This window comes from Pseudopipra pipra, chromosome 5 (genome assembly GCF_036250125.1).
Source record: "Pseudopipra pipra isolate bDixPip1 chromosome 5, bDixPip1.hap1, whole genome shotgun sequence".
Classification (NCBI taxonomy): domain Eukaryota; kingdom Metazoa; phylum Chordata; class Aves; order Passeriformes; family Pipridae; genus Pseudopipra; species Pseudopipra pipra.
In genome coordinates, this window is record NC_087553.1 from 15423436 (window position 1) to 15449281 (window position 25846).

At 42.1% G+C, this 25846-nt stretch overlaps 1 protein-coding gene across 4 annotated transcripts in view; it reads right to left on the bottom strand.

The window, feature by feature from the left end:
* The window catches only part of DENND5B (DENN domain containing 5B), a 114293-nt gene that overhangs the window by 13784 nt on the left and 74663 nt on the right, over nt 1-25846 (bottom strand). For 2 of the 4 annotated variants that reach the window (XM_064654645.1, XM_064654647.1), the window contains 8 exons: nt 24792-25023; nt 22554-22704; nt 11613-11706; nt 8095-8226; nt 6841-6993; nt 6508-6540; nt 6231-6309; nt 4926-5007 (listed from right to left, as the gene is read on the bottom strand). In XM_064654645.1, coding sequence (XP_064510715.1) covers nt 4926-5007; nt 6231-6309; nt 6508-6540; nt 6841-6993; nt 8095-8226; nt 11613-11706; nt 22554-22704; nt 24792-25023 — 956 coding nt within the window. The remainder of the gene's footprint in view (nt 1-4925; nt 5008-6230; nt 6310-6507; nt 6541-6840; nt 6994-8094; nt 8227-11612; nt 11707-22553; nt 22705-24791; nt 25024-25846) is intronic. The other 2 variants (XM_064654646.1, XM_064654648.1) reach the window with 1 other exon arrangement.

A 25846-nucleotide genomic window follows, 5' to 3' on the forward strand; every position in this document is an offset into this window, starting at 1 on the left:
TCTACAAATGGCAACATCCAGTGTGATGCTGCAGCTGAACTGGAAGATATCTTCTGACATCAGTTCTACAGAGACCCCCAGCAGGACTCCCCGGAACCCCTCATTGTGGCACTGAGATCCCTGGCAGCCCCAGACTGGCATGAGAACATGGGGCAACTTTTCCTGATGCACTACAGCCCAAATCAGCTGCTCTGTGTTTGCTTGGCCAAGGTAAGTAGGGGTAAATCTGCTCATCCCTGCATTGCTGGAAGTAGATGCCCTCATGGACACTGCTAACACCTAAAAAAAGCAGCCACCTTGTGACACCCAGTTATATCACACTTGCCCCCTCAGGCTGCTGAATCAAAAGGGTGCATCTGGGAGGGCAGAGGACAAACATGTATCTTGAGAATTTCTCCAAACGACAGTCTACTTTGAAGGCTCTTACAAACCCCTTGAGGCAGCAGCAGTGGGAAATCTAAGAAAAGAAGGACTGTTGGGGCAAAAACAGCAACAGGAAGCCTCAAGCAGAATCACATTTTCAGAGATATAAGAGGCCCTTGTGTAAGTGATAATTTGAACAGCCTTCCACATGCTTCATCTGTAGGAAAGCAGAACTGTTCCACAGGGGCTTTCTTCTATGGTTTTGTTTTTCTTTTTTTTTTTAAACTTCCCACATTTCGGTTTGGAGAATGCCAGAAAACTCTAGTTTTAGAGCACAGGGAGTTTTAGAAGAGGAAGAGAGCAGCCATGGCAAGGCCAAGCTGCTTCCAAAAACCCCCACGTAGTTAAACAAACAATAAGAAAAATGAATAACAGTTTCCAGCTGGAGAGAATAAAGGCTGCAATTTCTTCATTTTCATGCAGTTTGCATGTTAAGTGCACAGGTGATTCAGCCCTCCAAATCTCTGTGGCAGGCTCCAACTACCATCAGCTGAAGTCTGAACAGATCTCTGCTGCGATTTCCTGTCCAACTCCTGCATCTTCCTTGACAGCCCTCCACGCGTTGCTGAGTGCTAGGCAACATTTACTCCAAAGGAAATCCAACAAAGTCATGCTGTGGCTGATGCTTTTTACATTGACTACTATAGTCTCACTGTCTCGTGCTTTCCCCCATCTGTTACACCCAAGCGTGTGCTTTATGTTATATTTAGATCCTGCATTATTTGACAAAAGTACTCTCTTGTTTACAGAGCCTCTAACGCGACAGGCCCAGGACCTCTAGGGCAGATTTGCAAATACAACTTGGTGCTGTCCGGAAATACAAGTTCACTCTGCACAAATGAAGTGGATACTGGACACAGTCCAGGTGCACTGCTCTCTGTCAGGCTGCCCCAACTCTCAAAATACAGGTCTGCCTTCACAATCCACACTGAGGTGTCTGTATCACACGGCTCAGTGCTGTACGTACATATCTGAAGCACCATCAATAAGAGTGATGGTAGCTTGCCAGTGGCAAAACCAAGGTTGCTTAAAAGCTCTAAAAAACCAAACAAACAAAAAACCCAAGCCTTTTTTTTTTTTAAGAAACTTCCTCCTGTTTACTAACACACACAGATGGTTTTCTGATGGACCAGATAAGTTCTAATTCTTGCTGAGCTGTAAAACAAACGCAGGAGGGCACATTACACTCACACACATGTCCTAGCCCTTTATAACCAATCTCAGCAGCCTCCCTTTGTCAGCAGTGATGCCTACCATCTGAATTGCTGCTCAGAGCCTTGCTCCTGGCACTGGAAATCCCTGGCTCAGGATGTGGCAGCCAATGTTAGACCTTCCAACCCAGACAGCTGGACATGTGATCCGGAGTCCTTTAGAAACTGGATGCATATTACACTCAACTACATCGTGTTGAGACACTCTTCTCAGACGTTTCAAGTCTTTTGAGATGGGAAGATCAAAGCACAGACTATCATCTCCCTCCCTCCCCTTCCCCCAGAGTGCTCGGCTTGAATTACATCTAATATGAAACACCGAGCGGAATATGTTATTTCACTGTGAGAAGATTCAAGTACAGATGGACTCAACCTTATTCCATGCATGCTCTGTGCCTCTTCATTACCTGCTTCTGGCTCAGACTAGATTAGCATTAATTCTGCATTTGGGAAAAATAAGGATTTGCAACCATACAGCTTGCCAGAGACATTAAAAAGATCTAGTAATCAGTCTTGGTGTCAGCAAAAGCAGAGTATAACAGAACAGGGCATTCAGGAACCCAAATTTAATTCACTCTCAGCTGTGGGAGTCAGAACAGCTCTATTTTTATCAGTGACCTCAGCATAAGTACTGTGTGCTCAACACTGCGCAGCAAACTCTTCTTGTCAGAGCACTGAACAGCCATTTCAATGCAACTCCCTTGGCTGGGACTTGCTTTTAATCCCATTAGTAATAACAAAAAATCTATTTACCCCATCAAATGTAAGCCTGGGGTATGGGAGGACATCCCCTCTGTAAACAGCTGTGCTGACAGAAAAGGTTACAACTGCTCAGTGCTGCCATGCCCCTGAGGATGGTGTGCACGCTCCCCATCCCAGCACCATCAGGAACAAGCCACACTAGCTCATCCCAGGTAGGCAGCAGGTCTTGACTAAGCCTTCTTTTTGACCACAGCAGATTAAGTATCACTGCTGTGGGCCCAGCTCCCAGCTCACATTCTCCACTTGCAAGTTCCCTGCAGGAGGGGAGGCACAACACGGGCATGAAACCAAGCGCTGATAGCAAGGAAGAACGTGTCCAAAGGGAAAGGATCAGAAACCTGAAGCCAGCTGGACCAAAGGTTTTGGGGAGTTGCCTTGGTGTTGACTGGTTGGGTTGGACATGCAGCAATGTGCCCGAAGGCTGTGGCCATGCTGGAAGCAGGTTGCAGCAGGAATCTGACGGGGAGCTAGAAGAGGGGTGGGAGAGATGCTGCAGATCCTCGCCAGGGGAGAAGCTGAAGGGCATACCCCCAAACATGCTTGTGCCAAGACTCCATGCACAAAGCCAAAATAAACACCTTGAGCATCTTCCTTACCACATCTAAGATGCCTGGCTTTGCAGGGGAGGCAGAGGACACACCACTTTACCTGTAGCACAGGCTCATGGCACACTCAGAGCATGACTGTGACTCAGCCCTGCTTTTTAAGTTGTTTATATAACCTTGCATGAGCCATCAAAAACAAGCCATGCTTAAGGCAATGCTTAATCCTCTAGCCATTAGTTCAGTTAGCACCGCAACCCCACCAATTTAACAATTACCCATCCTTCTAACTTCATTCTGAATCTGTGTGTGCAAACAAATATTAAGTGGCATTCCCTCCAAGCAGGAGAAAGTATGCCACGAGATTACAGATGACAAATTCAACTCACCATCTGCCCAGCATTTTCCATGACCAGACATGTTTGTGCACAATCACGAATACCCAAGATATTACAGAAGGTAACGTTCTGCTTCTGTACTTTTTCTCTGAAGAGCAGCAGAAAGAATTTTGTGATTCAAACAAGAGAGCTCAGATCTGTGCTAGGCTTTCATTACTCCAGTGGAAGTACGTGGAAGACAGAACCCCCGCATGCAGCAGTGAGCACACACAGCCTCCTCTGCCAGCAATCCCCTCCCAGCACGTGAGTTTCCGCTCCAGATCCTCCTTCATCCTTTCCTCAGACTGACCCTCTGCATGCCTGTCAGCCTTGCAGGACTGAATTAAGCAGATAGCTGCCACATCCCATGAGAGGGATGCTAAAATGACAGACACATGTTCAAAATGACCTCTTGGCACCATACTCCTAATTACACTGTATATATTCCCTCTCCCACTTTTGCATGTTGTTTTAGCCTTATGTGACATGTCATATTCTTCAAAATCAGAGCACAAGACTCACACTATGTAGCATCAAACAAAAAGGTTGGACACTGCAGGTGGGAAGTACAGTGATTTTCTTTCAGAAAAGTCTGACTAATCTGTGTGATCTCACATCAGAAAAAAAAATATGTCCATATCAATACACATAGTAAAAATCACATCACTGTAATCGCGGTTTTGTGAACTTACTACAATTAATTTTATTTTTGCCATAAGATTTTTTACCATATTTTTATGTGGAAGGAGGACATGGTATTACAAGAAGAAGTAGTCATATTGTCTCACACATTAAATTGTCAGCAATTGTTAGCAGCTCTTTACAGATGTGCATTATTGTGTTAGTCCTCCTCTCTTTTCATGGCACATTTAGCCCACTGCAATCCTTAACCCCAGTGAAACAAGTGTCAAAAAAGTAGCCTGACCTGGCAGTGGCTTGATCAAGAAGATGCCCTGAAGAACTTCTGTCTGGTGCTGTCACACCAGCCTCTACCTCTTCTTACCCTCTAACCCTTCTGGTTCCAAACCAACATTGCTTGAATAGGTCTCCACAGCCAGGCTGTGGTCTCCTGCAGAGCACCTGCCCTAACTTCACATCCTAGCTTTAAACTCACCCAAATCCTAAATTTGAATACATTTCTAAATTTGTTCATTTACTACTATTTGCCATAAAATGCTAGCTGAGAAGAAAGAACATTGCTCAGGCACTGCGAGCAAGTTTTTATGTCCCTTTGCTCTATTTATCAACTGTACTTGCTCAGTCAGTATTTTGACATAAACAAAAAGAAACAAACTCAAAGAACCAAGGAACTCAACATATCTGCTGTTAGTTGTAGAAGTTGGCTCTACTGCTGGAAGAAACCCACCCAGGAAAAACTAAAATCCAAGTAAAATGTGTGTGGCTTTTACTGTCTTTTATATAAAATAGATCAAGTGAACATGCAAAAAAGGTTTTTCAAAACAGAAAGGCAACATGTCATAGATTTGAATGTGGGCTGAAGAGAAGGTTTAATTCTCCTTAGCCTTTGTAGACCCAAAGCCAGTGTGGATCTTTACCTTATGCTACACAATTAAAACCACAATCAGTGCTTTAGGAACCAAATTGTGTACCTCATATCTTGTATCAGGGAAACCCTCAATGTAGGCAGAGTAATTCCTGTGTCAGACTTTCGTCTTTCTGTTCCAACAGCAACTACAATGGAGAAAACACACGAAGTTAATGCAACACTACAGGAATAGTCTGCAAAGCATTTGTTTCACATACAGCTGAAAACAATCATAAGTGGCTGGTAACTGCAGAGTTTCTGTGCATTATCACTAACTCCATCCTGGAAACTTAGAAGTAGACAAAATGAAAAATGCTGAATACATTACCTATTCCTTCCTTAATCCAGCACTGAATTCAGAGATTTAGCTTCCTTTTTTGTATGTGAAATACATTAACATAAATCTGATGAGTTTTATTAGTAAGAGATATTTCTAGGAAAAGCTCACAACTGAGAAGAACTCGATAAAATTAAGCTACAGTAACATATTCAATGCTAAGAATGCCACGCATTTCTGTGCTCTGCTACTCTGATCAAACTGCTTTTTGGTGACACATTTTGCTCTCAGGAATTTGTGCCTGCCAGCCAGATTTTTTAGTGCATTACTCACTGAAGCTTATTAAAACGTCTTTTCATGAGAGAGACTAGTTTTTCCATAAATGCATCTTCGAGGACTGATCATACAAGTTCCCATCAGCAGGATTTGGATTGGAGAGTCCTTGGAAGATGACCAACTAAAGTTCAGAGATTTTGACTACAATACCCCAGCCATTGGGCAGAGAGATCTCCAGGTCATCAGAAAACCAATCTCTCTCACAGCACAGAAGTAATTTAGTGATTGTAAAGGGCCAAGCCAAAGCTTAAAACTGAGCACCTAGGCTGATGTACAGAGATCAATTACACAGTTTCTGAACTGTACTATCCACCAGTATAAAGATTTAGTGAATATGGAGTTATTCACATTGGGATCTGAGAGACAGATTATGCTCACTGAAAGAAAAATGTCAGCTGTCTTACCCCCACTTCCACACTTTCAGCTTCTACAGAAATCATCTCTTGTGGAAGCACTGCTTCTCACACCTCACTCAATGCTGATTAAAAGGAAATGAAGCTAGTGAACATACATCAAATGATTTTCCAGACAAGGACAGTAACTATGTTCCTTTGCCTCCAACAATTTCAATCTATTTAGTCCAGACATCAAGACATCCTCACAATGATGATGAAAAGTCTCAAAATGTAAATGTGATATTAGCAAAGAAATACACCAGAAATCCTGCATGGATTTCATGTGGTTGCACTGATCCTCCCATGCCCAAGTTCATTCACTGTGATGGACCCTTCATGGAGTCAGTTGCCAAGTACTCACCTGGTGACTCTGCACTGTGCTCCTGCTTCTCTTCTCTCTCTTGGTACTGAAGCAAATGGGACCACAGAGCAGATTTCCCCTGAAGATGGAATACATAGCATGCAGCTTTAAATAAACTCAGGCAAAAGAAAAGAGGCCAATAAACACGGCAAAATAATGGAATGGCATTTAAATGGGTAAAATGTTCAGTAATTACAATCAATCCTTCTCTCTTGGATCATGAAATCTTAGGAAAAGGAGAGGACCATCCCACTGACCTATTAATCACACCACCCACCTCGTTTCTTTGTCCTCTCTCTGGGTTTTCCTTCTGAAGGTTGAAAGAGAAGAAACCAAACACATACTTGACAACATCACTGCAGTTTCCAGAGGCACCTCTCAAATAGAAAAAGAAAAAAACCAAAAACCAACGCCCCCCTCCCCCCCCCAAATCCCTAACACCCAAAACTCCTCAACCTTGGCAAGATATGAACCAGGGACTCCGAGCCCAAAGGTACCTCCCACTTTATCTTGGAATGACACCACTGAGTAGCAGCTTAAAAGGTAGTGATGGTGTTCAGTGTTTGCTAGACTAGTGTTCACACAAAGTTCCAAGTTTCCAGCTACCAACCTGCTTGACCTGCAGACCATGGCTCCAGATCCTTTCTAGCAGATCACAGAGACTAGCAATCAATGTATTTTCCTCCAGACCTGTTATGTTGGCTTCTCCATGTCCCAGCTCAACTGCTTCATGGCCCATCTTCTCTACCAACATGCGTTTAGTCTATAAATAAATAAATAAATAAAAATCCCCAAAGGTTTCTAAGAATATTATCCAGCAAGGGATAGAATTTCTAGATGAGTTCACTTGAATGTGCTTAATACAGAAACCATTGCTAATAGCCTGACCAGAGAAAGTTTAATATCTTTACAGAGTTTGTAAATTAACAAGCAATAATTGTATTAAAAAAAGTTTGCATGATTACTTCAAATCACAGACTATCCTGAGCTGGAAGGAACCTACAAGGATCATCAAAGCCCAACTCCTGCTCCTGCACAGGACAGCCCCAAGAATCACACCATGTGCCTGAGAGCATTGTCCAAACACTTCTTGAACTCTTTTTGAACTGGTGCTGTGACCACTTCCCTGGGGAGCCTGTTCCAGCTGTCCTGTTTCTATACCCCTTATCCACTGTCCTATTCCTACACTGTTGATCTATTACCAAGCAGAGTATAGAGCAAAACAGAGAAAAGCACTAGATACATTTTCAGTCTTACTGACTTTCTGGTTTTCTTCTTGTTACAGCCATTAAAGTTTAACACTCAGGTAACGCAGTATAACACCAACTGCAACAGACACAAGCTACATTTTCATGTGTATAAAAGCTCCTTTAATATTAGAAACTGCTATACCTCATTTGCTCTGCATAAACAACGTGCACAAGTGACACATGCTGAATTCTTCCCTTTTGACTGAGGGTCTCGAGCCCGTTCTGTTTAGGCTACATGTAAATACGAACAATTAAAGGAAATCCTCCTGGAGATGTCTGATCATGCTGATTCTCCTTCCTGTCCTTTTTACTCTTTCCATCAATTTCAACTGCATAAATAGAAGAGCGAGGACACGTTCCTTTCTTTTCTAGCTGTTGAAAAATGTAACACTAAATTGATACACTAATGTATCACTAATGATACACTAACTGATACACTATATTACACTATATGTAATACTAATGTAAATGTTACACTAAAGGGACATCCACTCCGGTGAATAGTCTGGTATTCCAACAGACTAATGGCACTCCAGCTGTGAATCAGACCACCATCTGCAGATGCTATTTAGGCTCAGTGTAATCAAGGGGAGAACACACAGGGGACGACCTACCTTCATGCGACATTCCTTCAGCAACCCTTCCACAAACTTCCAGTTGGTTTGTGCAATCACAGCTGGAGAGAGGTCTGAGAGTTTGGGCTGCCTTAAATTTTTCCCTAAACTCCTTGCCTCCTGCATGTATTTCTAAAAACAAAGAGAATATTTTTAGATATTACAAGTCAGAGGGACTTTCCTCATCCTAATCCTAGGCAAGCAAATGCTGGTGGAAAGGAATGAGCTAGTGTTAATCTAGGAACAAAATCTTGATTTATCTGATGTTTAGGTGTCAGGCTGGAGGAGTGGAGCGATTCCTTCTGACAACAGAAAAAGCAAGATATTTTCCTGCGTGGTACAGAATCAGTCAGCACTAGCTAGTGAACTGTGCTGTTAGCCACCAGCATGAAGTTAGGCACAGCAAGTGCATAAAGTGCAACACCTTCATTAAGCAATGAAGTCAAAACACCCAGTAAAGTTTCTTTTCACTATTAAGTCTCACTTAAAAAAACAAAACAAAACAAAACAAAACCCTGTCTAATTTGTGACCAGACTATACATGAATAGAAAAAAAAATCCTCTGAAAATCAATTACAAGAAGCAGAAATACACTTCATGAAGGAGAAAGATTTCAACCATTACTTTTCATCTGGATAGTTTATGTGGGAAAAATGAGACTTGTCTTTATTCTCAATTAACTTCTTGATTATGAGTGAAGCTCATTTTAAACAGAATTGACAGTAAGGATCATTTTTATATGGAGTGGTAATTGTGAAGTATGGACAAAAAAAATCAGCATACTCTTTAAAGAAAGATCCAAGCTGTAATAAAAGACCTTTAAACTTCCCTGCTCCACTGCCTTGTCTTCAGGGGTGGGGTATTTTTCGGTTCGGCTTTCATTTATTAAGCCAAAAAACACACACCAAAAAAACCACAAAAAAACAAAACAAAACAACAAAAAAAAAAAAACCACAAAAAAAAAAACAAGTGACATCTGACCCAAACATCAGCAAGAGGACTGAGCAAGGCTGAGAAGTTGGCCAGTTGTTCAAGCATTATTCATAAAGTTTTTGTTAAAAAACAGTAAGATAATAAAATGATGCAGAATAAAAGTCTTGAAACACGGTGCTCATAGCCTGGTGTGGGAATGCTCTGTTTCCATAGTGTGTTTTCATCCAGTTAATGATGCCTCTTTGGGGGATGGTATGTGACAATGATCACTCCTTCCCAGAGAAGGCTGGATCACATCTCCCTCAGGGACTTAGTGCTGTTGCTGGCTGGGTTTTCTGGGAAACTGAGAGGTCACTATGGCTGTTGCATCCTTGGAGCTTTCTGTCTGGGCAGAAAATTTATTTCATAGAATAATAGAATGGTTTGGGTTGAAAGAGACCTTAAAGGTCACGTAGTTCCAACCTTTCTGCCAGGGCATGGACACCTTCCACTAGATCAGGAAAAGCAAAAGCAAAATCCAAACATATTGAACTTAATTGAAATAGCTCACTTTTTTTTTTTTTTTTTTTTTTGGGGGGGGAGAGTACAGTTCATCTGACACAACTGGATTTTTTCCACACAAAATTTGGACAAGAACTACTTAATGTCACCCCAACAGCTCAGACAAGAACATAGGGTTCTGCCATGAAAAGCTGTGTTCATCAAAAGTGCTCAGTTAGGTGATTACAGTTGCACCAATACTGTAAGGATTTTAAAATAGCTGAAAAACTACAGGTGGGAATTAAAAAAAAGTCACAGATGATGAAAGCGTGTTGTCCATCAAGCAACCTCACAAGTGACTTCCATCTAACTCAGTGCAAAAATTAACAGCAAAACAAGTGAAAAAAGTAATAAAGGGAATATATAACTAGGAAATCTAATATTTCTTTTTAAAGGGATGAATAAAATGCAAAGTGTGGTTACAGTCTGAAGAGTACAAAACATGGATAACCTTATTTTATTCATTATATATCTTGTTATTACACTAAAATAAAAAAGAATAGTATTGGCTCTTGTAAGTTCAACAGAAGAACAAGGGTGGGCTGAGAGAATCAGTTGATTGCACTTTGCCTGTTCATCAACATCCACCACCACCTTCTTTCACACTGGGATGCAATGATTCAGCAGTCAGAAGGTGATGATTTTTGGATTTGACACCAGCTTAGCAACATGGGGAAAAAAAAAAAGAACGTGAAACAAATTCTTGTCTTTCAGCCTTGGAGCCACTGTGTTTGCCAGGGAACTGGAGTGGAAGCTCATTTCCAGCTACTTTTCTGATTATAACCACACTTCCAAGCACTACAGGGACGTGCTCCTACTCTATGAGAAAGGGAGAGGTTTGAGGCGCCGTGAAGACAGAGGTTCCTCATGCTAGCAACATCTCAAAAGCAGCTTTCAACAAGAAAAACTAAAACATACCAGGCAGCATTCAGAGAAGGATTTTTTAGGAGGCCGTGCAGGAGGGGGTGGTCCCTGATCCCACTCCCAGAAGGCCATTGAGTTCTGACGAAGCAAAAGCTCCTCCGATGGCTAAGAGGAGGCAGATGCCCCAATGGCAGAACAGCCAGAAAGAAAGAGGAGACAAAGCAAAAGAAGCATGCATATGATCCACAGCCAAAAAAAGAAAAAAGTAAATACATGACAAAGTACTGAAAAGGCTCTGCTGAGATACACACGAGGCACTGTTTAAAATATACTTGCAAAGCCACATTAGCAAAAATAGCAACAAATATGTAAAAGTGCTGTTTTGCTGTGTTTCCACTGAAACATCATTTAAAGCTATGGTTGAAGAGTCCACTCATCTGCTCAGGTTCTTTCAGAGGGAAAACTCCAACACTGGTCAACGTTATTCAGCGAGATTTACCACAAAACAGCATGAGTGTTTTATTTTTGCTATTGACATACAAAAGAAGCACATGGACATCAATGGAAAAATGTGGCAGAAAATATTTAATGGAGGACAAGGAACTGAAAAGATGGGAAAGAAATGCATGTATGTGACTGACATTTATAAGATGCATGGGAGTTTCCAAGCTTTAGGCATAAAAAGGCCCCAAAGTCTTAACCTTTCAAATAGGCTTACTCATGTCAGGAATCTACGCAAGAGAAAGAAAAAAAAATTCCTTTAAAAGAAAGGAAAGAACCCTGCCTCATTCGCTTCTACAGCACTGACATTTATTCAAGGACTTGACTTTTCCAGAGACCTGGCCAGAGCTCAGCAGCTGCACTCAGGAAAGCACCAGGGCTCTGCTGCCTGCATGCAGCAGCACGACCAGGGTCTAAACCAGCAAATAAACCATTTTTTCTGATGACAATGGGGCTGTCTTTTTCCTAAATAATAAAAGCACTTCATTTATGTTGCGTACTTTGAAGTTGTACAACATATACAAAAATCTGTGACAAGCGAAGCGGCATCTAAATGGCTACAGAGACCCAAACAAATATCACAGTAGACACAAAACTGCCCTAAGCAATAAGCACATTGTTTGTCCAAACCTCCACCTCCTGGATCACAGCTTGTGCTGCCCGCAGATGATGCCACCTACCTCCCTCAAATCGTTGTCCAAGCCGATGTGCTCCGAGTGCTGCCGCAGGCGGTCCTTCCTGCGCTGCGTGGTGGTGCTGCGGCTGGCCCAGCGGCTGGGAAGTCAGAGAGAGAGAAGACACACATGAGCAGCCAAAAAAAAAAAAAAATCAGGAGGGAAAGCCTGGGTCAGGAGCCACAGACATCCGATGGGGCTGCAGCAAGAGAAGGAGAAGCCCAAACTTGGACCGTGCAGTAACCACGAGTGCAAAGTGGTGCCTGATCTCCCCATGGGAAGCCATCTGGCAGGCAACAGGCCACTGTGCACCCAAGGGATAAAAATCCTCATGGAAACGTGCCCACTGCCTGCCATGGTCTGCAGTGAGAGCTCCTGGCATCCAAAACACAGGTCATGCAGCACCACTGATGCCACCACCAGGTAAACTGTTGTACTTAATTACCCAACACCACTGCTGCGTTTGATGAAGTTTGATAAAAACAGTGGCTGTAGAAACAAACAAAATTATAATGATGTATTTTGAGCAGCAACTTCTATGATTTTCCTCTTTTGTGAGAAGTGCTACTTCTCCTTTCTGCATTTCCAGGAACTATCTGAGAGACATTTCTCATTGCAATAGTAACAACTGTGATATCGGGTGCATTTATGTCTAAAGGTTATAAACAACATTGACGTTCCTGGGATTAATCATGTTGCTATCTTCACCTTCTGTTTTTTTGCATCAGGTTTCTAAATACCAAAAAACCCCCTCGTTATTTTCCACATGTTCATATATGTCCAGCTGAATTTTTCCTCATCTGAAGCTGTTGCCTGAAAGCAGCCACGTGGTAACCAGGTTTGAAACTGGGCAACGTTGAAGCTCTTAAGTGTCCAAACTCCTTTATGCCAAATCCTTGACAACAAAAATGCTCAACTGGTGCAGAGAGAATGAAGTTAATGCAATATTTATAAAAGAAAGCGGAAATAACACTGTATAAAGCAAACTATCAAGTATTAAAAATAAGCAGCTTAATGCACATAAAGGCTATATCTTCAGAATATCACTTGATTACTTTAGTTGTGTTTATTAAACTTAAAATTATCTTTCAAATACAGTTTAGAAAAAGCCTTTAAGTGTATAGCCTTTCAGTCAATTTATGACTGCCTCTCTCCTGCACTCAGAAGATAAAGAGTGAAACCAAGGTGAAAGAGAACACAAATCCTGTTCAGAGCAGTGCTCCAGCTCTGGTGCCTGGCAGGATGTATGAAAAAGGCTCTACCTACAGGAGGAAACTGCCTGGAAGAATTTGAGGGGATAACCTTAATCTGGAAGAAAAAAAAAAAATTAAAAAAAAAAAAAGGCAATAAAAAGAAAACAAAACCCACACTTGCCAACCTCAGCACTTGAGTCAAAGGGACCAAAGGGACTCTTCAAAATCCATCTCCATCCTGGCACCTCTACTCCAGACTGAAGTGTCCATGCTGGGCACCATGCCAGAACAACTGCTCTGAGATGGCTTTTTCTATAGGAACTGTGATCAACAGGCAGAGCCCCTCAGGATTTGGGTTCTCTGCTTTGATAGATCTATACAGAGGGCACCTGTAGATGTCCACATCAAAGACTGAAGTGTGTGCTTGGTGAGACTCTCCACATTGGTGGTATTGGTGAGAACAGCAGTCTCCAGATCCCAAATCCATCAGTTTTTCTGTATGCACCCCAAACAAGAGCATACACAAATAAGATCTGGGATCTGAACTGTTTGGGGAAGGAGTTTCAGCTGGTGACATAGGCAGATACATGCCAGGGGGAGAAAACTCTTGCACTGAGCTGGACTTGGTCTGACATGCCTGGCAGACCATTTGGGATGTGTAGGGAGAGGAGCCTGACCCAAGAGAAGGACAGAGATATGACCCCTGATAAACAAACCCTCCTGTTTCCAGAGAGAAGGACTTTGCATACATGTACCTAACTATCTCCACCAATTCCTCTGGTGGGTCGACTGAAGACTGAATTTTGGCCAACTGCACCAATAAAAAGAGGAGAAAAAAAGTCATAGGAACTATAGTTTTTATAGTCAAATTGAAGTCCCGTCCTACCTCCCAAATAACATCAAGAAAACAAGTACAGAGGAAGAAATCTGGGTCTGCATGTAATTACAGTTCTTCACCTCAGCATCCCATACAACAAGGAATTTATTTTTAAAGCAATGTAGCCTCAAGTCTCTGGTAACTAAATGAAACAGCCCAATAGGTGTCTGCACAGCAAATGCCGATACCTTCTCAGAGGAATACACTACTGACATAAGTGTCTCTGCACCTCTGCAGAAGTCTTAAAAATAAACAGCCCCTGAGTTTATTAAGTCACAATTTTTAATTTTTTTTTCAGAAGCAATAGCCCAAACCTTATTAGATGACTGAAAAGGGAGAAATAAAATCCTACATTTTAATAATCTCAACAAGTAGAAATGTAGCACAAAACCCCACACCCTTGAACAGAAGATAGCAGACATAAAAGTGACTTTAGCTACCCGGCTCTGGAGACCTGCCATTTATTGCAAGCCAGTACCACGTTTATGTTTCACATGATAGAATGCCAATAACACATTGGAAAGTTAAGCTATAGATCAAACATTACCCATATAATATTTTTATGTTCCAATTTATATGGTAGTTTCTGAACTGTAGACAGAGCTTGGATCCCTCTCCATCCGCATTTCTGCAGTTACTGGAAGACAAAAGAATTGCTAGAACTGTCCTTTGAGGGAACACGTCTCACCAAAGGTGAAAGCAGAATGAAAGCTACAGAATAATTACAGCTACTACACCATCATTAAAGAATCTTCAGTTCGTTCCAGCGCCGTACTTCATCTGGGAGAAGGCACAGACTATTCTCCAGATTATTAATCAGAACCATTTGAACATTTTAAGGATACAAATGTAAAGATCATTGGGTGTTAATGAAAAAAATGACTGCTGCTCATTAGCTGGAGCAATTACACACGCAGTGAGCTGCACGTTCCTTCTTCCCCAACCTCTAAGCTGAGGGAGAGGAGCTGTTGAGACACTGAGTGAGGTCTGTGTATTGAGATGCTGCTCTGAATCTCTCCAGGAGATTTCATGAAGATCTAACAGCAGATAAGCAGGATTAAGCTGCTAAATCTTTTAAAGCCTTTTCTTTACTGGGCCACATAGAATTTTCCCAAAACAATGCTTCAATATTATAATTATAATTATTATAATAATTATTATAATAATATTATAATAACCATTCCCACTCCTCTTACAAGCAGCAACTGCATTTTAAATTACTCTTCCTCTTCTTCTGATCACTCAAAGTGATTTTAAGGGGGATAAAACCCCATCCCAGCAGCCACACCACCTTCCCCGGGCTGTCAAAATCCCATCCGGGTGCTCCTCCTGGCACTGCTGTCAGCTACTGCTGTATTCACACCTGAGCCAAAGCAGTGAGCAAAGCTGTAATCCCACTAGCAAACACATGCTTGTCAGCCCTTAGTCTTGGGCTTTTCAGCTGAATCACTACCACCCATGTCCTTATGGAGCAGGTACTTGAGGAGACCAAGTCTCTACCTTGGAGGGATGAGCCTGGCACCTGGGAGTGCACAGCACTGCAGTGCTGCTGCTCAACCTGGATGCTGCCCAAGTATTTCCTGACCCACAAAACGCCCTCTCCCCTTTATTTTTTGCTGGTAGAGCCATGAGCATGGACTACAGGCATGTTTCATTCATTCCTCACAGCGGAGGCATTGCTACAAGCACCAAGTCTCTGGGGATTAAGCAGACGCAGCTCAGGCACAGTGTAGTGGGGAGCCCAGGGACAAACTGCCTACATGGAGAAGTGAGAAAAGGCTTGTTTCAGTATGTCTGCCGGTATCTAACTTCCATGTTCACAGATGAATGGTCCTCACCTTCAGGGACTGCGAGAAAGCAGGGATATTTCAGAGGAGGGATCAGGGAAGACTGTGCTCTGTTCAATATAGAGAAATGAAATGAAGGCATCTCACAATAAGATCCTTGTAGCACGAAAACAGTGAATTTCAGTCAGTGTTGTTTAATATCAAATGAGACACAACAAGCATAGGAACAGTTTTGCAGAGGTTGGAGGAAATATAATAGTGACACTTGCAAAAGAAGATACTTAACCTGTGATGCTTGATTTCTATAACAAAAGTGGTAAGGTAGTCAGCATCAAAGCTGTCAGAAACAATCTAGCAAAGCAGCAGCCTCACACCAGGGACTGGCTGCGTTGTATTGCAACCATGTGTACATCTCTCTCCCTCTTCCCCTTTTCCCCACCCTGCTTTTTAAAGCTCTATAGAGAAATGAAGAAATGATGTCTACCCAAACCAGACATGAGTTTAATAGGCAGGATATATACTGCAACACATGAACATGCTGCTAGTGAACATCATTCACAGATGGATTTAACCAATATTGCCATCACCATGAAAGTCACTATCGTAATTTACAATCTATTTACAGTGTTAAAAGAGAAGGAAGTACACAAATGCACTTGTCTATAGGACAGAATCTAAATCTCCTCATATAAACCATCTCATGAGGCAGACTACTACTTAGGTCTGCAGATCATGACAATACCCTTTCTACCTATATATGCCCATCAAAGAGTTATCTGTGTTTCTGTACCCACAAATTAGCACATACCTGTACTACACCCTCCACCAAATCCCCCTAAAGCATGCATGCAGCCTCCACACATTAAACACACACAGGCTGCACATGCAAACTGCTTGGGTTCAGATGCAGTTTGTGTGGGACTGCACAGAGATTCCAAGTCAAATACATGTCAGACCAAACAAATTAAAAGAAATGTCAAAACTGAGCTCCACCCAAGGAGCTCATGGGGCTGACAGGGGAGGGGATCCACACTATGAATCTGCTTCACAAACGCCGGTCCGTGGTAAGGAGAATGAAGGGTGGAATAGGAAAGCTTTGAAACTGCTCATCGGGTGGACAAAGATGAGCAAAATGCCTTAAAGAGAGTGGTCTTGCACTGACAGGCTGTCTCATCAGTTTACATGAAAAGAAGTGATTTAAAAGGGTGGCACCCACAATTGCCATCCTCTGCAAGGAACAGCAGTAGCAAACCGGCAGCATCACCTCTGGAGCCCCGAGGAACCACTGTCCTAAGTGGTATTTAATTTGAAAACTCTCTTGAGACAGTAGCACTGTTCAGGGGAGAGCAAATGGAACAGAGGATGCAAGGATTCGATGCAGTTCTCCCTGAGAACTTTAATTCTGCAGAGCTGTGTTAAAATTATATATTAACTCAGAGAAGTTAGTTGTACTTTCCCCACCTTGCACAAGTTGAGCAGAGGATCAGCAGTTAGGGAGACTTGCCCATCAGGTTCCAAGTCACCACATCACGTATCTCCTATCTCAGAAACCATTTTTAAGCACAGATTGTCAGTCACACCTTATTCTCGAAAATGCATGTATTTACATACAAGTGGTTCATGTTTTCATTGCACCTGTCAGTGGTTTGCTGTATTAGGTTACCTTTTGTGTAGTAACTGCATCTTTCAGATTTTCATATGTAAAAGGTGAGCTTTTACTACTCACAAAGTTTAAATAACATCAGAGCTGTGTGGGGATGGCTCGTTGCTGACTCATTTCATGCTCATTTAGATGCACTGCAGAGATGCTATGCTATATTACTTGAAAATGCAATTGTCTGGCTTGATTAAAAAAAAAAAAGCTTAATTGAAAATAGACAGCCTTGAAATGGTACCCAGCAGATAGGGAGGTAATAAAAGACCACATAATATGAACCACTTAGTAAAAAAAAGACAATCTCTCATACAAAAACTAGTTCAGTTAAAACCAGAACAAATTCTGTCATCATATAGAGATTCATCGACTCCTTTGCATTATATATATATACACATATATAACATTTTCTTAAAAAATATTAACTGATGTTAAATGTTAGTAACAAGCAAACAGCACTCCTATTTAAAAATGAGGAGAACCAGAGCACCAGGCAGCCCTGGACAGTTCCCAGCTGGAGGAGGGGGCTGATGGTGGAGGCCACAGGACAGTGTCCACACAAGCTGTGCCATAAACTGGAGCACAAAAATGAACCGACTTCATCCACTCCTAGTGCATGATTTTCACAAATAAATACTGACACACACAGTGGTGAGATCAGCAAAATACAGATCAGGAACAAATGCCTGGAGAAAGCAAAGAATTCTGAAATCTGCTTCATGGGCAAGAGCAACTCATCACTCAGATAAAGCCTGAGGTTAGGGGGCCAAGTATAGCTGGATTTGTGCTTGAAGACTCAGACTGTGCCCTCCTTTAGGGATTGCTGCAAGTCAGGCAGGACAGAGGACAGACAAAGCTGGGATATAAGGGAGAGGACTCAGGAGAGAGAAATGGCCAGGGCAGGAAGAGGAAACAGGCTGGTCAGGGAAGTAGGCAAGGAGGAAAGCAGGGCTCAGATAACGAAGATGGGAGAAAAAAGGGCTAAAGAGAAAGGAAAGCAAAAGAGGGTAGTTTAAGCCATTTTGTTAGTGTGTAACAAAGCAAAACCTTCATTTGAAAACCAAAAGCTATAAGAAAAAAATCAGCTCAGTTGTTCTTTGCAGGCATTCACTTCAAATCACCAGAATGCAAATATATTCCCATGCTTTGTGCACAATCAATGTTTTCCTCTGCAATATTTAATCTCATTTATCAAGCTTCTTAGTACAAATTAAGTTACAAGGTAATCAATTAGATTGAAAACACAGCTTATTTCATTGTTTTAATTTTGCACTGTAAGCATATTCCCCCTAATTTAACAATTAGCTAATCAGAAACCATGAAGTGTTTATGTAGCTTGGCTTTTTGTCATTCAAATTCCACTCCTGGATCATTGCAAATGCATCAGTCAGTAGAGCCCCAGCTACAATTTTAAAAGCCTGGCAGAAAAAGCATGCAGAAGAGGAAGAAGGGAACATGTAGAAACCACAGTGTGGTGCTGAGGTTTGAGAAAGGAAATGAGGACTCCGGAAATCACGGCTCTTTTCCAGAATAACAGACAAATTGCCTAAGGGACTGCAACCTGTTTTCTCCTGGGACGCTTTCTAGGAGGACTTCTGCAGAAGCCACTGCTTTACAAGGTTAGAGCAGCATGATGGGGGATGCTTTTGTACCCAGAGGAAGCTGCAGCTGCTCTCTGCAGATTCAGGTTTTCCCATGATGTGGGGGATGTATCAAAGGCAATGAGAGCAGAGGGAGTCCCTCAAGTGGGACACCGCCTGATGGGAAAGAGAACAGAACTGGGTGAGGTGATTTTTGTTCAGTTGCTGCTAGCTGGGATGAATTGCTGTTTTCTTTACAGAAAAGTAATATTCCTTTAATTTATAGAAAAAAAATAGATACAACAGTTATCATCTTTCATTTAAGTTTAGATCAGCATATTCTGCAGCTATCCATCTTCTGTGGTCTTGATCAAAAAGATGATTAGGGAAACTAGTCATATACCTGGGACCCCGTTCTCCACTTTTATGGAGGTAGGGGGCTGGGGTGGAGTGTTTTGTTTGTTTGGGGTTTTTAGTGGTTTTGATTATTGGTTTGTTGTTTTGGGTGGGTTTTTTTAATTATTTGCTTACTTTTAAACTTTTTGTTTCTTTTCACTAAACTGAAGTTTAGAGGTTTTTTTCACTGAAGTTCTTGTTTAGCTGAGCAAGTCAACATTTCCACACAACACAACAGGGGAAGAGGTGAATACCAGCCCTAAATGACACTGAGCAGGTACCTGCACCCTAACAGCTGGTAAGAACAGGAGCAAGTGTAAGAAGAGATGCTCTCCTGATCCAGAAATGACCAAGCAGGTGAGAGAAAGCAGCAAGAGCCTGATGCTGGCTGGGCCCAGAGAGCACAGGTTCATCCCCTTGTCCAGTCCTTTAAAGGACACCTGTAAAGGGGAAGCAGGAGGAGGCAGCTGAGTGACAGAAGTGGGCAAAGCGTGCTGCTAAGCACGGCCGTGGGCTGACAGATGAAGCATCAGTGGACTTCCTTTGATTGACAGACTTCAGTGTTTTAACACTTACACATCCTAATGTGATCAACCCTCCAGTATGAAAACGGACCATTTACTCTGATTCTCTCTTTTTCATCATTTATCCATGCAGGAAGCTTCCTTTTTTAAGCCCTCATTGTTTAGATAGGTTCAGGATCCCCATGCCTAATGTTATCCCTAAGAAACCTTTAACGGCCTGCCTTCTGCTCCCATGGAGTTCTTACTCTCAGTTCCACCATCCCTGTCAGGTTTGTACTGAAACAAACCTTAATCCCAGTCTGGCCAGGGCTCAGGTTCAAATGTACCAGGTTCAAATTGTGATCTTAGCAGTGGCAGGTTTACCGCTGGACTCGATGATCTTCAGGGCCTTTTCCAACCTAAATGATTCTATAATCCTAAGGTAATCCTCCTAAATCCTCATATGTGCCTGTCAACCCCACCTCTGTGCCCAAGCCCTGCCCTCCAAGCCCCCAGCAAGCAAGTGCCAGACACCTCTTCTCTCAAATACAATTTCTGCCCGCCTAGGCAACGTGGTTTTCTGGGATCAAATACAGGATCTATAACTTAAACTAAAAGTGTTTATTGTTTGCATTTTATCTGTGATTTTGAAGTAACATATTACACATATAACAACCCAGAGACTCACAGAGGTATCTTTAGTGCTCTGCCTGGTTACAGGAACATTATGAGCTCTAGTCAGTTTATCAGCCCAGACAGGGAAGCAATAAATACCTGATTGCTGGCCACTGAGGTGAGCTTTTCAGCAAAACAGCTTTGAATTGGTTTATTTGCTACTGTTCAGCAACAACTGACTGAAACACGGGAATGGATTGTTTTCCTCCCCCTCCAAATACACTTCCTTACAATACTCAGGACAAAATTTGCTATACTAAACTGAAGCTGCCTGCAAAAATAATTCTCATCTACATAGCAATACCCTTTGCACTAACTTTATAATATAAACACACAATAGCTACATCTGAAGTGTCTGGGGATGTAGCTGAAATGTTCTCTTACCCCGCACCCACGTGCAAAGGTCCAGTCCTACAAGCAAATAAAACGTATCTCGGAGAATTATACACTGGGAAACTCAAATTAATGGAAGACTACACTTCAATTGATTTTGTGGTCAAAAGACTCATGCTGTATTTGCAGGGAGCATGAAAAAGCTATCTGTTTTATGCATGGGTGTAAATTCAGCAGAATTACACATCTGAAAAGGGAGAGAGTGTCCTCTCAGCTGCTCACATGAAAACCAGGAAGCAGAAAGATATAAACAGATGGTCTTGAGATTTTCCAATTACAAACCTTTTTGGCAATATACAACTGGAGGACTTCCAAACATTTGTCACTTTGACATCGCTTTGCGATAAGTAATGGGATTTTTGTACTTACAAATTCTGAAACATGCTGCAATCTAAATCAAAATTATCACTTGAGGAGTTAGAGCCACATTTTAGAGTAGGTAACAATCTAACAGAAGCATCTCAAAAGACATAAGGAAAACTATTTTTAATTTGAAGCTTATTCATAGATAAGATGCTGCAATAGAGCCAGAAGATATAACAACTTCCAGCAGGCTGGGCACACTCACACTGTTGCTGACACTGTAAAACTGAAACTCATCATAAGGATAAGAGGCTGACTGCTAAATACAGCATCCCACAAGATGAAGAAATCCTCCATTCCTCAAGGGACCATTACCCATAAACTTTTGTCTCCATTTGCAGGATGACTGCAAACAAAGGAACTTTGAAATACGTGTACCTCCTTTTCTCCTTTTTTTTTTTTTTTAAATTTCTGTTAAAGAATTGCAATTCTTTAAACATCAAATCCTTAAGGGTATCATTTGCAAATCTTATTCCTAGCAGGTTATTAAAAAGGGATTAGATAGCACTGGGGTGCACAAAAGGTGTATAAATAGAAATGAGTGGGAACCTCATACAGCAGCTCAGAGTAGCTTGTGTGTATGCACATAAACAAGAACTTGCTTTAACATTTGGACAATTGTAGCTTTTGAAGCTCTTGGATTTATCTGTGCTCTCACACTTTGACTTACCACAGAAACTGGAAGTGAGAGCTTGAGTGAATAATTTAATGAATTTGTGATCACTGGTACACAAATATTTCATTTTTGAAGAGGGAGAAACCCCCTTGGGGGGGTGTTTGAAGAAAGAAAGATTAAAAAAAACTCACAGCACTTACTTTGTATTATAACTGTACAAATGTAAAGTGTAACAGTATTCCAGGTTGTCATTTTACATTAGGTACATTAACTATGTACTGGCATGCTCAATTACACAGCTATAGGTACCCCTACCTTCATATCAAAGGGCACCACAGAACCTTATCAGACTCAAAAGAGAAACCCAGGTACAGAACCACATCCTTTCTACCTTCACCAAGTTATTCTTCCAGGGTATTCCAATGAGGAAACTAAAAGAGAGCTACAAAAATCTCTGGGTCATGTCATAACAGTTAAAGAAAAGAAAGGAACAGAGAGGGCATTAATTTCATTCTGCATGATGGTGTGGAGGTTTCAATGCCAAAATTTCTTTCAGAATCTGAATTTTGGCTTGGGTTTCAAAATTATCCTATTCAGTGCAAACCAGCAAAGAAATTACTTCTAAATTCATAAGAGCAATGGTAAAGCTAAAAACATTTATGAGAAAACAGAGTACTTAACAGAACACAGTTCTGAGGAATCTTCCCCAAACCAGAGCTGACACTTCCTAACATAACCCAAACTATGGCTATAACTTCAAAAGTCATAGCCCATACAAACCAGAAATGGAAAGAGTTGCTGGGTTCGATAAACTGAAAATATGCCATCCAAAATTAGGACTTCTGTTCAAATGTGAATCTTCTGTACAAGAAATGCGCTTTTAAACACAGAAGACAAAACCCGTGCTTACTTGTTATTGGTGGGTCCCGTTGCCAAGACATCCGACTGCAACTTTGGGAAAAATCCTTGCTCGTACTTCCCTTGGCCGATCTTCATGTCAAGTAAGTGCGGGTGGATTGCTGTGTGGTCGATCTTCATCAGCCTCTGCTCGATGGACTGGGCTGCAAGTTACAGTCACAGGTGAACGACCGCGCTAGAGAACCACCTGAGGGCACGCGCTGCCACATCAGGAGGGGTCATGCTCACATCCCTGAAAACCCGATGAAACAGTTAAATAGTGACTTCAGACACGGAAATCTGTCGCTTACGGAAGTGAGGAGACACTTGGTTTAATTTTGCTTTTAGTTTCTTTACCCAACACAACCAGCGCTAGCACAAGCAAGTTAGCTGTTAAGTAAGCAGGTATCTACAGGAGCCTCTGGGATGCATTATGAATTGGCAAGCGCAGTGCAATCTTTCCCTGCAATTCCCTGCTTGGTTTCAAGGCTCCTTCAGCGGAATGGAGACCTCTGAGGCCAGCTGCAACTCTCTGTGGGACTGGGCATCCCGCTTTGCCCAGACACATCTCCCTGAGCAGATGCATGGCGGGGGGAAACTTGAGTTTTGCAAACATCTGGCACCTACGATGATCCTCCTCCTGAAATCAGTTATGCCATTACTGGGTGACAGGCCGTCAAAAAAGCATAGCCAACTGTAGCAGGGCCTGAGCAGCATCAACAAGATGAACAGATGCTTGGAAACAGAGGAGGCTAAGGAAGGAGGACTCCCTGGGAATCCTGGCTCTGCTGAGACTAATGATCAGTTGTTTGCTTCAAGGAAATGAGGGTTTCAATCTCAAATCTTGAGCAGGATGAAAATAAAACCTGTCACCCTCTCAACACTGAGTCAGATGAACTTGTGAAGGATTGGGGTGTTTGAGGGAATTAAACATTTAATTAGCAACTTTAATATTCAACTCTTTATAGCCCACCCATTAATGGGCAGGCCTGTTCTTTCAGCTTATCACAACTAGTGAATAAATATGCAAAATGTGGAAGCTAAAACCCTTTTCCATTTTTCAAGAACAACGCAGAACTCATTTCCTAGTTTACAAAACTGTGATGGGAAAGAAACTGTCATAAGATTTACATACATTATTATTAGAAACTTGGCAGGGTTTTTTTCCCCTTTAAAAAAAATAAAAATAAAAATCACTTTGTATGGTTCCATTTTGGAGAAAAGGAGTGGATAGTGTGGGGTCAGAGGGTTTGAAGGGTTCTGAAAACAGGAGGTTAAACAAACAGGTGCTGGATCAGTGCTGGGGTGACATATATTGTGAATGGTAAATATGAAGGAAAGTTGGTATTACTATCATTTTGCTGCTTTTCACAAGACAGAAAATGAGGTTCTGGTGCCACAATATCTGCCAAAACTAGACGCTGAATAGACAGTTGACCTGCAAATTAGAATTGGGTTTAGACAGAAAAAGTTAAGCACACAGAGATTTCTATTTCTGCCATGTTTATAACACGTAAAACATTCTGAAGGAGTTAAACAAAAGAACCCCATGAGAAATGTGTTTGCCTCAGTTTATTAATATATACCCCAACAAATTTAAGAATATAATTTCCCTGTATTACTTGGAAATGAAATAAATACTTGTACATGTACTGAGTAAGTAACTCCAGTATAATTTGAAAATGCATCCTGTGACTGTAATGGAAAATAATCCTAGCCTTCAGTACACAGTGTTATTGTTCATTAACAGTGAACTCTACTACTGGAGGTACTAAATATGCCACACAGGATTACATCCCCAGCATCCCCCGCTGCTCTAACCAAATGGCATAAGGCAAAACAAGGTCTTTTTATGGGAAGGGGCAGACAAGGCCAGTGGAGCAGACACTGGGGCTCGACTCCTTGGTGTGGCTGGCACTGGTCCCACCACCATGGTGAAGAAAAGCTCTCCTGGCAACAGAACAGGAGCTGCCTGAAATGAGAAACCCTGAGCCCAGTGCCACAGTTTGGGTTGTGTTTATTAACGGCACCAGACCAGGAGAGCTCAAAGGGAAGGTAAAGGCTCACACTGTTTCTGGTGTTCAAAAGCATGCTGAAGTTTTTGCTTAGGGGAGATAAGGGCACTGCTGAGCCCTCCTCAGGTAGCTCTAGAGCTTCCTCATTGACTGCAATGCTCAAATGACTGAGGACCTATATTTCTTTGTGGCTGACGCTGTACTTTTGAATATTTTACTATCCCGTCTGGACGTACCTGCTTCCTTCAAAGTGCTGCATTTCTGATAGTTGGATGTCCTCAGTGCAGGGGCCCTCACATTATACAGCTTTATTTTCTCAATTCGGGAGTCAAAAACTCGTAGGAAAGGGTCCTTCTCTTCCCACTGGGAGATTATCTTATTATCTATGAAGGTTGCAAACATCTGTGTTTCGATGAAGTGTGAAAGGAATGGGAGGTAAGGCTCGGGTTGGTCCGAAAGGAAGGAAGCCTGAAATACAGAACAGCTGGTTAGTGCCACATTCCCACCCAGCGCTGACTTGACGAGTCATCCTGCAGTAGCAAATCGATCCAGCAGCCAGCAGGAAGGCTTGGGCAAGGCTTCCCCACCATTAAACACCTCTCAGATAGGTTCTGACTCCATCTACTAAAGGGATTTGGTCACAACAGTGAGAAATAAGCAGTCAGGGAGGCTTCCTGACAGCTGGAGCAAAGGGGAAATGGAGTTACTGAAGAAGTGCTCACGCTGCCAGCTTTTGCAAAGCAACCTAGCAGCTATCACTCACAGGAACAAGCCCTGTGCAACACATGCCAGACCACCACCACGTGTGCCCACTTGGGACCTCTGGTCTGGGCATTCCAGCTTGGGATCATATCCCATATTAAGGTGTCATATGTATCAAGGGATGCACAAGTGCCTTTCAGCTAATGCTCTTTTGTGACGTTACACAGGGCAAATAATCACGAATTTCCAATTAAAACTGACTGTGGGCCTAAATCTCTAACTGAGCTTTGAAAACCCTAAAATTAACAGCCCATTTTATTGCAGAAGCACTAGCAGAGATTGCCTAAATTACCTCCTCCTTTTGGATGCTGCACTGTTTAATGCCTGAATACAAACAAACCAGTAAAAGGCAGGGCAGCAGGTTTTTTTATCAAAACCTGACTCAGATCAGTATATAGCCTGTTCCTCATTGCTTATCCTTCTAACATTCTCCTTAGAGAAGGACTTGTATCTGAAAAAGCTGATGGCTAAGAGCACTATCTATTTGCAGTCCCTAAGAAACAGCAACTGTGTGAGCTTCCCAACATTT